The following is a 15245-nucleotide window of genomic DNA, read 5'->3' on the forward strand; positions in this document are numbered from 1 at the left end:
AGATTAAATAACAAACAGTTACAAGAGCATCGACTAACAGAGATTCAATACCGAAGGTATGAGCAAAGCCTATGTATGAGCTTTAAACACGTAGGATATAAGCATCTATGTTTTAAACAAGTTTAAAAAGAAAGTCATATCATAGGAAAAGTTTGATACCTTTTTGTATCGTTCGTTACCACGAAACAGTTCTTTTCTTAGCAATCCAAAATTAGAATAACGATTTGACATACGTGAAGGATTGGAAAAATGTCAGCTTTGTGATTTCGAAGAAAAACGAAATAAAAGAGAAAGAAAGAGGAAAGAGAGAGAAAGAAAGAGAGAGACAGAGAGAAAGAGAGAGAGAAAGATGGAATGAAAGCAGTAGCGCAAGAAAGAAAGAGAGAGAGAGAGAGAGAGAGACGTGGCTAGGGGATATTAATATAAGGGCTCGATACGTAATTATAGTGATTACCGTATTGCCAGGAGGCGGACGAGGGCGTCCCTCAGTTTGCACGTCATTTTGCAATCTCAACTTCCAAGGAACATGCGCGTGAATTTGTCAGGGGTCCTTCACCGGACTAATTGTTTCCACCTTTATCATTAATTTTTCACGCTTTCTTCTCAAAGAATTCGTTCTTGATATTCGATTTTCCCGATTCGGTCGAGATGATTTTTCGTAGTTTATGAAAAAAAAAGAAAGAGAGAGAGAGAGAAAACGAAAAAAAAAGTAATCCCTTTATAAAGGTAAACGTTTTCAGGGATTCGTTTTTAGCACGACTTGGTCATTAACTAAGGTTCGTGAAGATTATAAAGAGTTTTGCGAGTTGCGAGGCCGTCAACGACGAGCCTAAAGGATCCTGACTATCTCGAGTGGGATGGATCTTTGCATTAGAAACACTCCATAAATCTAAAAGGCTAAGAGACGTCTCAAGAGTATCGGTGGTATAGGGGGTACGAGGATGGTGTTACGAGTAATACGCCAGGTTTTAAAGAGCAAAAGAGAAACATGAGCAAAAACGTGAACCATTTAGATCACGTTCGTTCCTCGTACGAGACAGTAAATCTCAGTCGAGTTTCTTTCTTTCTTTCTTTCTTTTTTTCTTAGATATTTTCTCGTTTAATCGCGAAACGTTAGCTTTTAATAGATACCTAATATCCAGTTCGAGAGGACAGAAAGATCGACTATGTAGCCGGCTAAAAATATCACGCGATATTCGTTGTCGCTCGAATTACATGCAAAATCGATGTCGAACTCGTCTATAATAATCCAAGCTCGATATGGTGTCTCTTAGTATTAATGACGATATGAATAGTACGCGGGGAAGTCCGTTCTCTTTCTTTCTTTCTTCTTTTTTTTTTTTTTAGTTGTTCCTAAGGGTACAATTAGCTGGCTCACGATTTAGGAATTGATCGATTAGAATAAAGAAAAAGAGAAGATGATAATAATAATAATAATAATTAAAATATAAGGAAGAAAAGAAACAAAAAGGACAACGGAAGAAGATTATAGGATACCACCGTTATGTCTTTCACAAGAGAAAACTTTTAACTCTTCGGACGTCGATAATCACGGATGAGAGAGAAAGAGAGAAAGAGAGAGAAAAGAAAAAAGAAAGAAGAAGAAAAAGAGCATAAGAGAAGTTTTAAGGTCGCATCGAAAGTTGCGTGCCATAAATTAAACAGGTGTGCTCGGCTTTCTTCAAAGAATACCTATATATGTATGCATGTAAATACTTGTATGCACTTATCGAAGCTTTCTCTCTCTCTCTCTCTCTCTCTATATATATATATATATATATATATATATATATATATATATATATTGTGGACAAACCGTGTGTAAGCGTTTGATTTATGAAACTTTGTGACAGAGTTGACGCAATAATGTTTGTGGCGTGTTTTTAACAATCGATTCCATGTGAATCTGTGCACCGTTTTAATGGATTTTACGGGCACGAAATATCATGTAATTTTTATTAACAAAGCCAATGGGATCTTTTGTCTCTCTCTCTCTCTCTCTCTCTCTCTCTTTCTATTTCCTTCTTTATTATTTTTTTCTTCCTTTTCCTGACATTCGTTGACGTTCGTATTATTCGGAAGAAACGAAGAGAAAAAAAAATGGAAGGTACGAGAGATCGATGATCGATCGAAGTTAACGGATCGAGTAGTGATTAAGGGTTCTCAAGGTGGGTACTTACATGTATGCGTACACGTTGTTAGTTATCTACTTGGTAGGAACGCGAACAAGTTCACTGTGCATCTACAAGCTGCTGAAGGTGAATCTTCATTTTCGGATGGTCTTGGCTTCGACTTTATACGATGCTTCTTCCCGAGGTAATTATTAGTCCATCAGCAACTCCCGATGGCCACATGGCTGTATAAAGAGGCTCTTCTCTTTCTCTCTTTTCCTCTCTTTTTCTTTCTCTCTCTCTCTCTCTCTCTTTCTCTTTTCCACTCAGGTCCCGACGCGGGCCATTTTCGCTCCACAAGGCCGCCCTGTCATTAACCGCCCCCGTGAAGGGGTCCCCCGGTCCCATTTTCCCTTTCAACCCTGCACTCGAGTAACGATCGCCGATTCATCGGCTTTCGAACGTCCGATATCCGATCGATCGGAATCGCGGAAGTCGTTGAATTCTTCTTTAATATATCTAACCCTCAAGATAACTAATTTTACCTTTACAATTTTACTTTTTCATTTATATAAATAATACTAGATATATCTCTAATAATCCAGCTAAGATAAATATCTAACTATGTAAATTCTCTACCGTTTAATATCAACAACCATAAAACCTCCGCGGTCTCGCTTTATCCATCGGTAATCATTTCCATGGAAAGTACACATGGCAATTAGTGCCAAATGGTTATTATCCTTTCAGATAGATTTAACCGTGTTTTTACAGCAACTAGTTTTACTATCTTTTACGCTCCAACATTCGTCATTATTCTTACATAAGTAATCTTACTATTGCAATTTCGTGATGATCGGGAGAAAGGAATCTTTTATCTATCCTTTTCTTCTTTCTCTTTTCATACTAACCCTCGAAGAAGGAACATTATCCTTCTTCAACGTTCGTTTCCTTTTTCTCTAAACACACACACAGATAGAGAGATACACAAGCATTCCCATGAGAATGGATTGCAAAAGCGTGAAGGTTCATTGAATGCGATTTTCCGTGATATCGCGCAGCTAGGCGCGCGTTCGACGTTCGACAAAAGCCACCCTCGCGGATATTACGTAAGCGTTTGCTTCGCACGGTCCAACGAGCATCGGCTTTGGTAGTCGACGTTAAAAGGCGGCGCGCGTTCGATTCGTGCCTCTCGTTGTAAAACATCCCTTGTTCCGGGTTACTACCACACGACCAACACGATCGCACACCATCATACTTTTCCTACCACCCTGTCCTACGTTAAGGGTGGATCGCACCTTTTGTGGTCCGATAGCACGCGATCTACGCATCATCGCCTTCTTCAACTACGTGTTCAGAAAGAGAAAGAGAAAGAGATAAAAAGACAAGGAAAGACAGACAGAGAGAGAGAGAGAGAGAGAGAGAGAGAGAGAGAGAGAGAGAGAAGGAAGAAAACCCGATCGCCCTCGTTCCGCGAAATAATTTTTTTCTCTCTCTAGGAGATTGCCCTTTCTTCCTGTATTGTACCGTCGCGTGAGATTCGAACGGAAATCGGCTTGTTCCGAGGTACCGTTTTATCATCGGAAATTATGTTTTCGATTTCTCACGCATCGAGAAAGGACGATGGGTATGAGGATGAAAAAGAGAAAGAGAAAGACAGAGATAAGAGTGAAGGAGAGAAATAAGGAGAGAATAATCACAGAACCACGTTCATTTCTTTGAAATTTCCTTCTTCGATCGTTCAAATGGTTACTAATATATAATATATCGTCGTTCGTTTTATCATTCCTTTTTTGTTCCTTTGCTCGATTGCGACTAGTAGTCATTGTGGACTAGGTAGTACCTACTTACCAACTTACCAACTTACTATGCTCGAACATTAAGAAATTGATGGCGACCGCCATTGGTCAGATATTAATGCGCAAATTGTCCGCAGAAATCTCGGCCGCGACATATAGCACTTGCTTACTCTTACGCGTTGTTGTCGGTGAAGAACAAGAACAAGAAGAAGAAGAAGAAGAAGAAGAAGAAGAAGAAGAAGAAGCACGAAGAGCGGTTATGAATGGACCGCGATTAGATGCTCGTCCCGCCGCAGTGGCGCCGCAGTCTTCTTCCATTATGGAAAATTAGGTCCTAATGCGAGCCTGACGCGTTCTCGTCCACGTCGCGACCGGATCACTGGCGTAGACACTTATCTTCTACTTATTCTCGCCTCTACCTAATTCGAGTCGGATTAGCATGGTATACCTTGCCTAATTTTCTTTTTTTTTTTCTTTTCTCGTTTTTATTCGTTCGTCCCTCCGAGAAAGAGAAACAAAAATATAAAATAAAATAAAAGGAAAAGGTAAAAAGACCTCGCGGGCGTTCTTCGTGTTCGTTCTTCATTCATTTATTTCGTCGATATTTTCTTTTTTTTTTCTTCGGTCTCTTACCATTCCGATGTTTGTAATTCTATCTATTTCCAAGAAGAACGTAATGAGTTTCTGATAATCGCTGTAATCGATCGCTAAAAGATACGATCGATATTAAACATAAAAGTCAACGGGAAGACGCCACTGACTCGAAGAATGATAATTGGTTCCTTCTTCGTCGTACATTTTACCGAGAGCGTTCCGCTTTATAAGACGTAGTCGATAAGCATTTGAAATTCAAACTCCGCGATTAAAATCGCATTAGGCGCGAGACGAGACGATATATACCGGTGATTCTCTCGGGCAACTTTACGCGGATCGTTGGAGAAGACTGCGGCGGCGGCAGCGGCATTATGATATCCAAGATTCTAATAGTTTTCCATACCGAGGAGGGTATTTCGTCATCATCATTATTATTATTATACCGTACAAAATGGTACATTAACTTTATATACAGGTTAAAATTCCATTAAAATATCAAGGGAAAAGTTTAACGTGTCGTACGTAAATATCTGCCTACTACTACCAGTACTGCTAGTACTAATACTACTAGTCGGGGCATTCCCATCGTGGAGAAATAATAACGGGACGTGGTTTGGTGCGTCGATATTTAAATAACAATGACAGGCATACCGTTACTATGGGAGAACGCCGATAGGAGGGCTCCGGGTCACGTAGAGTGGCTCGATCCGCGAAGTAAGGAACGACGACGAAGGAGAGGAGTCGATCGAACAAGCGGGACGAACTCAGTGACTGAAACAGCGAATAAGAGAAGAAGAAGAAGAAGAAGGAGAGAGAGAGAGAGAAAGGGAGAGAAAGATAGACAGAAAGACAGAGAGAAATATATACAAGCAAAGCAAGTAAGCAAGCAAGCAAGCAAGTAAGCAAGGAAGCAAGCAAGCAAGCAAGCAAGCAAGGAAGCAAGCAAGCAAGCAAGCAAGCCAAGTGTTCGTCGCGCGTGCCCCTTCCCTTTCAAAAGACGAAGAACAACGGCGACGGCGGCGCTCAGAGAGCGATGCGCGCGCATTTCGACGGATAAGTCGACTCGTTCGTGAGAGAAGGAAGAAGAAAGGGGTCGGATGAGAACGCACGAGGGAGATGGAAAGAGAGGTTGGACGATGTTACCAAGTGGGGGTTCGCTAGAGTTCACTGGTAGGGGATCGAGTAGAACCGGAATGTAAGGTAACGCTGTAATAAGGCGGAGCTTGTACACGCACATAGGCGTGGACTCAACAAGGTTCGGGTACCGCCTATTCGGCCGGGTTCTAGTTCCGTTGGAACGCCCACTGCGTCCTCGCCCGGGGCACACAGAGCCGGCTCTCCAACCTACTACTACCTCCTTCGCTACGTGCACCATTCCCCCGGCCGTGATCGGGGAAAGCCGATCGGTTGGCCGGCAGTCTGTCACGGGGCGAAGAGCGGGAACCACGTTAACCGGTTCCTTCAACCAGCTCGAGTCAAGCTTTTTTTCCGACGGTACACGCAACACTCAGCTCCTTCAGCCCGTGCCGATTCACGCACTGAGTAGTCTCGAGAGATACCGTTCGTTCTTGATCGTACGTTCTCTCTTTCCGTCGTTGTTCCTTCGTCATCGTCGTTATCGTCGTTATCGTCGTTATCTTCGGCCGTGATTTTCGTGTGCTGGTGTGTTGACGTTTCGCAAAAAAGGAAAAAACGCGAACGCGACAAAAAGACAAGGCTACATTTTTTTTTTTTTCGATTTTGCTAAGGAAAAAAGAGAAACGGATAGGGATAAAAAGATAGATAGATAGAGAGAGGGAGAGAGAGGGAGAGGGAGGGAGGGAGGAAAAAGACGCAACGCCCTTTTGGTGAAAACGAGTCGCTTTAACATTCGGTCCAAGTGTCGAAGGACCTAACGACATGCTGACCGACATGACACCAGCCGCGGCTGGTCAACTTTATCCGCAGCTGCAATCCATCGCCAAGTCACCCGCTCATGGACATGTGGTGAGTCTCAGGCCGATCGGTTTTTTTCATTTTCTATCTTTTCCTCTCGTTCTTTTGTTCTTCTATTAATACATTCTATGTATTTAGATTATTTACTGGCTTTAGATTTGATCATCCAGAGAATATGATATTTATTTTACAAACTACTCCTTTCGGTTATTATTAACTATGAATGCTACTGAATCGTTTTCGTTCCACTTCTTTTATATATTAGTAAGTTTACTTAACATTAAAAAATCTTCGAAATGGGTACGATAGAATTCCAAAAAAAAAGAAGAAAAAAAAGAGAAGGACAAGGGAAAGAAAGAAAGAAAAAAAGAAGAAGAGTTATCCCGATGCCTTCTGCTTTAGGTCGATAGATCGTTTCATCTTCTTTCGGATAGGGATCTTAATCCTAACAGCAGGTAGAAAAGAAAGATCGATTTTTGGGATCAACCGCTACCGTCGCCTTTCGACGGTACCCTTACGAAGTACCGATAAAAGATCTTGTCGGTAGGACAAATTAGTAGCCATTTTGAAAGAGGTGTCGCACCGTTCGAACCTTCTAAGAGATAACTTCCATCTTTGACTCTTTTCGTTCATCTTTTAAACGATCTCTCATCGGTTGGTCTTGTAACCTGCTAACATTCTATCTAGATTACGATCTAAGTTCTCTTCATTCACGTTGAACGATTTCGACGTACGTTTACACGATCGAAATATTGTACGTATCTACGTTAAAAAAATAACTCGAGACCATGCCACGTTTCCATGCTAACTATTATTTTTTCATCAATACCGATCGATCGTCGTTTTCGAAGAATTTTTTTTCAAGAAAAAAAAAAGAAAGCTTCAGCAAAAGTAACATAAAGGTCCATTATTATCGACTAGATCCTGAGATAAGTCCACGATCATCCCGGATGATCCGACCTGTTTTGACAGAAGCGGCAATTCTTAAAGACTTGCTCCATCTCCTTTTTTCTCTCTCTCTCTCTCTCTCTCTCTCTTTTTTCTTATTCTCCTTTTTCTCTCGAAACGAATCGAGTGGCATACTGAATCCTTTTCCAACCTCGACGACACGTGTTCAAAGTTGTTCTCTACGTCTTGGCTTGAACTCTTTATTTTATGACTCGGCAGGAAGAACGCACTCCCGTCGGAATGATTTACGAGTCGACCTAAAAAAGTAATTAAATCCGTAGACACCGAAGTGAAAGGCAAGTATATTTATTAAGTAACCAGAAATCTGTTTTTTCCTCCGCTTCGTCCATCTCTCTCTATCTCTCGTATCGAGCTTGAAAATAAATCTCACGATGGACAAAAAGAAAAAAAAAAAAAAAGAAAAGAAAAAAAAAAAGAAAACACAGGGAATAATTATTCGCACTCGAATCAAGAAATTAAATTATAACCATTAACGCAGAATAATTGCGTCGCTCGATCGAAACAACATATTACATTGAGAAATAAAAAAAATATATTATCTATAAAAATCGAAAGTAGTAACAACAACACCCACAATCTATAAAATTGTTTACAAATCGAAAGAATAAGATTTGCCCTTCTATTTCCTCCCTATCTATCGAAGTATTTTTCTAAATGTATCGAGTGTCCTTCAGGACAATGGTCCTTGCGCAAGGTTTTTAGAAATGAAACGGACAGGGTCCTCTCTCCTTCCTACCTGTGCACCCTAGGAGCCAATTATTTGTCTGATCTCCTTTGTGCCTCCTAGAGGATCCACTTGACAGGATGCGTGAGTAGGAAACACGATGCCTACTTCCTCTCGATCCTATCCAATGGGAAGATACGTGCGAAGATAGGATACTCTCTCTCTCTCTCTCTCTCTCTCTCATACGTCATACGAAGGACGAACCTTACGTCCTTTCGAAATTTTTTTGATCAAATTTTTCGTCGATCGTATTCGCACGTTGTTGTTTCCCTTTTCATTCGCTCAGCCTCATTTTTTCTTTTTTCTTTTTCTTCTTCCTTTGTAAATTGTACCGTCGATCCATTTATTCTCTTCTTCTATTTTCTTCTTTCTTTTTCTTTTTTTCATTCCAAACGACCCGTTTATTCGAGCACACAGAGAAGAATCGACATGACCAATGGCTATTTCTCAAACTGAATCGATAATACGTCAATACTTAATACCTTCGTATGTATATATCGATCGACGAGTTCTTATTCTACGAACGATTTTCACTAATTCACGAAGCAAAGCTGTGGCACCTCCTCTTCTCATTTATTGACATAATATATATATATATATATATATATATATATATATATATCTTTCACTATTATCGTAACGAAAGCTTTCCATACATACTCTACTTCCATCCCTCTTTCTCCTTCCCTCCTTTCGTACTTGCATACGCGTAAGAACTTCGATCATATCCAAGAAATTATTAATGATCTTATCTTCCACAAACTGTCGATCATGATATACGGTAAATCGACTTTTATTGAAAAGTTAAAAAGCACTCTTCTTTCTCTCTTTCTCTCTGATCTATCAACACGTAAGGTATCTATCAACTGATACCTAATATTTAATACTTCAACAGGCAGTTACACCTGTCAAACTCAGGAAAGAACATTCGGGTGACATCGTTTTCCGGTTTTCCTTTTCTACATCGGTCCACTTCACTTTTACTATCGGTAATCCGATAATCCGATTCCTCGAGAAGAGAGAGAGAGAGAGAGAGAGAGAGAGAGAGAAAGAGAGAGGAAAGTGGGGGGGAGGGATTGACAAAGTAAAAAGAAGTAAAAGAGTCTTTTTTCGAGGGTCGCCACCGTTGACATTTTCAAGGACAACAATGGACTGCGAACTGGTGACTGTCGAGCTGGGAGTTTGTCGCAAAAATCTTTGAATCCCTTTCATGGGATCACACTGAACCAAGAGAAAAATAGAGAGAAAGAGAGATAGATAGATAGATAGATAGATAGATAGATAGATAGAGAAAGAGAGAGAGAGAGAGAGAGAGAGAGAGAGAGAGAGAGAGAGAGAGAAGCGAGAAGGCCTTTTTATGCGAGCCTTTAAGAGGCTTTACCTGGGAGCACACCGGATGCCCCACGAAAATGCCATCCTAATTTGTCCTATTTCTGAGGGAAAGGAGAAGTAGACGGCTATCCTAGAAGAGAGGGCTAGCTAGACCTTATTTCCTTAAATCTTAAACCGCAATCTACCGAAAAAAACACGCAATTCTCCTCCTCCTCCTCCTCCTCTTCATCATCTTCTTCATCATCATCTTCTTCTTATTTTTTGTTCCTTCTTTTCCCATTTTTTTTCTTTTTCTTCATCGAGAGATCGCACGACACGAGATATTTACCCGAAGGCTATAGATACTTTGTACGAACGAATTTATTTATTTCCCGAAATTTTTAAGCTACTGACATTAAAAGAGAGAGAGAGGGAGAGAGAGAGAGAGAGAGAAAGATATATGAAGATAATATCTCTCCTCGTAACGTTTATGATACCTACCCACTTCAGAACGTGCGAAAAACGATGTGGTCTCGTTGGGAAAGCTCGTGTGATCAAAACCGCAGGATTCTCCGGTGTAAATTGCGAGTTACAAAACTCCCAGCGGTTATGGTATACCTACTCGTGCGAGCTCGTTGAAAATCGTTTTATAATCGTCGCCGATTTTACGAGAGTCTTTTACTCTCTTACTCTCTTACTCTCTCTCTCTCTCTCTCTCTCTCTCTCTCTCTCTCTCTCTCTCTCTCTCTCTCTCTCTCTCTCTCTCTCTCTCTCTCTCTCTCTCTCTCTCTCTTACACACATACACATATCATCGTGAATAAATCAACGATAAATTTTCTTCTTTTCGATAATGTGCTACTTTATACGACATATCACCGTGTAAAGTGAAACACTAAATAATAGATGGTTTATTTTCGAAGAAGATATATATATATATACCTATTTACAGACATCATACGAATAAAAATCTTCTGAATGAATTATTTTCATCGATAAAAATAAAGATAGTTCAAGTAAGAAATCACATTCCTCTTTAAGACTCTACTGATTTTCGATTCTCTTCGACATAGTAGTTCGTTTCGTAGATTCGAGCATGAAACTGGCAGATGTTCTACGATGTGACAATATGGCTGCCATTCTTCCTGAAACGTTTACCCTTGGAAAACCGTTTTTAGATATGATTGATCGTTCTCAGAAACCGTATTCTATTTTGTTACTAGGTCGTTAATTTTTTTTCCATCGAAAACCAAAATACGACGTTTCAACGTATCGATTTTCGATAGAATCAAAGAATTAATTCCACTTCTCACGAAATTTTAATCCGTCTGTTTTTATATATACATGCATGTATGTTTATTTGTGTGTATTATTTCATTGATGGATATTAAGAATTCGTAAAACATATTATTCGCGATAATAAATCCCTGAGAATGATCACCCTTCAAATTTCTTAATCGTTCTTGACATCGATTGACCTGCTCTTACACAGACAATGTACCTTCCTCGAAGACGTGGAAATTTCTTTCCTTTTCTCTTGCTTCTTTTTTTTTCACAAATTATAACCATTTTTAAAGAAAGTGTACCTCAATTATCGAACGAGAAGGGGACCATACCTATAACTATTTAAGCTGCAAAATTCGTCGAGTAATTTTAGTTCGCGTAAATTGGCTAAGACAAGCTCTTTCGTTTATCCTTCTTATTTACGAACGTGTGTATCTACACACACACACAAATACATCTACTTAGAAATCGTCTCTCTCTCTCTCTCTGTCTGTCTGTCTGTCTGTCTGTCTGTCTCGATAGTTCGATAATTGAAAAGCCAAGTTCTATCCCTCTTTCTCCTTCTCTCTCTCTCTCTCTCTCTCTCTCTCTCTCTCTCTCTCTCTTTCTCTCACTCATTTCTCTTTCTGACTTCATCATCATCGTGCACGTCGATGTTCTCGTTGCACGCACGAGCGAAATTATCGGTCATTATACCGACGTATCGTCGCGAACGAAATTATTCAGCGAACAATGCAATGTAAAGAGACCTGGTGATCTGCTTGATGGTCAATGCCCCGTATCTCTTCGATGATATTAGCTAAAGATCAAGGAACGTCATTGATAATGTTCTCAAAATCATTTAAATATATAATAATTTTAATATATATATATATAAATCTCAAATAATAATCCTGTATAAAGTTCATTGATTTTCTACGGAGTAGACAAAAAAAATTACGACGCACAGTCCTTCCTAAAGTTATCAAATCTCGTGTACTGCGAAAAAGATATACCTACGTCGTACGATACAAAATGTCCTCTGTCAAGTTCATTGATTTTCTACGAAGTAAATAGAAAAAATTACGACGCACAGTCCTTCCTAAAGTTATCAAATCTCGTGTACTGCGAGAAAGATATATGTACATCGTACGATACAAAATGTCCTCTATCAAGTTCATTGATTTTCTACAAAGTAAACAAAAATATTACGATAAACAATCCTTTCTAAAGTATACCAAAACTCGTGTACTAAGAAGAAGATCGAGAAGCTGTAATTTGATAGATACAGGACTGCATGTGGGTTTACTAGGCGCGTGTAACGGCCTGTAGCGAGTTATACGTGCCTTCTTGCATCGAGCCATCATCATATCGCTTGGAGGTTCGATAATTGAAAAGCCTGAAGAACTCTCTCTCTCTCTCTCTCTCTCTCTCTCTCTCTCTCTCTCTCTCTATCTTTCTCTTTTTCTCTCTCGCTTAATGCTGTAAACAATATTCCTCGTAGGTTCAGACACGAGTCTCTCTCTCTCTTTCTCTCTCTCTCTTTCACTTCTTTACCGATGCTACGTCGAATTACCAGCCATTATCGTGACGTATCATCGCGAGTCAGCGTCATTCGAGGGACCATCATGGGAAAAGAGCGAACGATAGACGATCGGTTCGACACCTCCGGGCGTGCAACCCACGTTCGAGTAAAGTGGAAAACGATTATTAACGAGTCTCTTTTCTCGAATTACATGCAAATAGCCTAACTACAGTTTTTTCTTTAAGTACTATATATACACACACACACACACACACACACACACACACACACACACACACACACACACACACACACACACACACACACACAGACATATATGGAACTCAGAGACTAATAACAACTGCGAAGAGAGTCCTTTTGCAAACCTTTAAATACCTTAATGTCCTAACCGAGAGACCTCCTTGAAATATTTCGATCGGCTCGTTTATCTCGATGTTGTATCACCGTAATCGAGAATGAGTTGGACAATGCTCGAGCAGTGGTGTGCCCGACACCTTTGAACGCAGAAAGAAAGAAGCGTGGCAGCATGGCAGGGATTCTCCGCAGGGGTGCCAACCCCCTGTGGTGACCGAGCCAAAACAGAGTATATACGTTGCTCTCCTCCATGAGAGTTCCCGATGATTTATCGGACCGATCATGCTCACCGACATTGCGTCCTCACCTTTTTCTCTCTTTTTCTTTTTCCTCTTTTTTCCTTTTTTTCATTGTTGTTCTCCTCTTCTCGGTTCGTTTCTTTTCTTCTCTCGAATTTTTCAGAAAAAAGAAAAATTTTGTTCTCTCACGAGAGAAACCGTAAAAATGACGGGGCAACATAGTTCTTAAGGTGACAAAGGAAGTCGAATGATCGGCACGCGAACGCTCGAGAAACACGAGAAAAAGAGAGAGAAAGAGAGATCAGCTTTTCTCACACACGGTAATACGAATGTAGGGTGCAACGAACCCTTCCGGGATTCTCTCAGCAAAAACTTCCGGCATATATCGAACACGTCAAAAGTTTACCCGCGATTTTCACCATTTAGCAGATGCATATGGTCGTGTTCATCATTTCTTCCTTATTTTTCTTCCTCTTCTTTTCTTCTTCTTTTCTTCTTCTTCTTCTTCTTCTTCTCGTGCACCTTGCGCGACCTATCGGCTCTCGGCAAAAGGGATAAGAGGAGAAGAAGAAGAAGAAGAACAAGAAGAAGAAGAATAAGAAGAAGAAAAAGAAGAGAATAAGAAGAAGAAGAAGAGGAGAAGGAGGAAAAGGCTGATCGCGTTGCGTGTGCCTCACGAAGTAAAGGAGGAACCAAGGAGTTACGAATAATGGCCGGGATAATTGCGAGGCATGTTTACACCGGAATGCAGCGGAATCGATATTAAATTTACTCCGTGGAACTGCACCGTGCTCGAGTTCGAGTTGTTTTTCCGTGCGGGCGCCAAACACGAAGTGTTTTTACGAGTTAGCTTACCAGCTAGCAGTTAGCTGGCTAGCTAAGCTAGATTAGCTTAGACGTTTCCTCGAAGACCTTGCGTAACGTAGTCTCGATTTTTCCATATTTTCGAAATCGAAGAAAGCTGTTGTTGAATATTTCTTTACATGGACCAAACGGACAACATTCGTAACTCTCTGCAATGTGGTCGACGGCCTTGATCGACCGCGAAACTCGTTTGCAAAAGCGAACCGATCGACGAATACATAGGAAGTTGCTTGGGTTGTAAGCTTAAAGGCACAAGCAGTTTAATCGATTATCGCGTAAATCATATGGACGTCGATGAAATCGAGACGAGGTAGGTAGATAGGTAGGTAGGTAGGTAGGTAGGTAGGTAGGTAGGTAGGTAGGTAGATATCTACCTACCAACCTCTACAACTCCGTAACGTAATCGTGAAAAATTCCTATCTCTCGTTGATTTACTTGCGCGGTAGCCGTGTTTCTCGATTGTAAAATGAGAGAAGTGGAGAAGGGTAAAAGAAAAAAGAAAAAAAGAAGAAAAGGTAAAAAGAAAAAGGCACGAGCGCGAAAGCGGATAATTTGCATTTGGCTGTGACTCTCGCTATGTGAGTCTGCGGCACGTTTTTTTTTTTTTTCTTTCTTCTTCTTTTTCATTAATATTTCTTTTCCCTTTTAATTCGCTTTTTTTTTTCTTTTCTCTTCGCGATTTAATTCTTGTTTTTTTTTTCTTCCTCCTTCGTCATTTCTTTTTTCGTTCCTTTTACTCGCAAGTAAGGAATTATCCAGTTTCGAGGCGTCGTCGAAGAAATAGAAATACGTCGCGAGGGTTTGCATTAGTACCGTTAGCCTTCGAAAGATCGAACGCTTCGTTAAACGATAGGAAAGTATCGGGACACGTGTGACTCGCACGAGGTTTGCTTGTGAACACTTGGAGCTATCACGATATCTTGAACTAAACGTATATACGCGTAGTTACTTCTACTATGTATAAGCCGCGTATAAATCTACGGTGTGCGTTCCCGTTTCGCCTCATTTCCTTTCCATTTTTTCGTCACGCGACTAGATTTTCTTTCTCGAACGAACGAACGAACGAACGAACGAACGAACGAACGAACGAACGAACGAACGAACGACTACCTTCCTCTTTCTATACGCGTTACACATAAGTTCTTCTCGCAATAGATACGCGTTATATAAGTAGTGTCGTTATTTCACGATCGATTCATTTAAATATACTTCACGTTTTTCTATATTTTTTTTTGTTTCTAACGATAATCAAAGTAATATGTCTTTTACCTCACTTTATATCTTCTTTTCCTTTTCTTCTTTCACTCGTCACTCGACCTTCTACTTTTTCTTTTTTCTCTTTTTTTTTTTTCGAAGAACCACGAATAAAAATATTACAGTGATATATGTATATAGATAGACAGATAGATATATACATAGTGTGGAAAGATCGATATCTCGTGAAACGAAGGGATAGACCGCAGTTTGTCAAGTGTGGCCGAGAAGCGAAGAGACGTTTACGCAAGCTATGAATTTTTATGGAGAGCGGCTTTTCCCCG

The 15245-nt window shown here is 40.2% G+C and overlaps 1 protein-coding gene across 4 annotated transcripts in view; it reads left to right on the top strand.

Moving 5' to 3' along the window:
• Window positions 1-15245, top strand: part of LOC122630310 (transcription factor Sp9-like) — a 99049-nt gene that overhangs the window by 65384 nt on the left and 18420 nt on the right. Inside the window, exon 1 of one of the 4 annotated variants that reach the window (XM_043814675.1) lies at window positions 6316-6490. The exons of the other annotated variants lie outside the window; for them this stretch is intronic. Within the exon in view, the coding sequence (XP_043670610.1) occupies window positions 6404-6490 (87 nt within the window). The 5' untranslated portion in view covers window positions 6316-6403. Of the gene's footprint in view, window positions 1-6315; window positions 6491-15245 lie in introns of those variants that run through there. 4 annotated transcript variants of the gene reach the window in all.

Source organism: Vespula pensylvanica, chromosome 7 (genome assembly GCF_014466175.1).
Source record: "Vespula pensylvanica isolate Volc-1 chromosome 7, ASM1446617v1, whole genome shotgun sequence".
NCBI lineage: Eukaryota > Metazoa > Arthropoda > Insecta > Hymenoptera > Vespidae > Vespula > Vespula pensylvanica.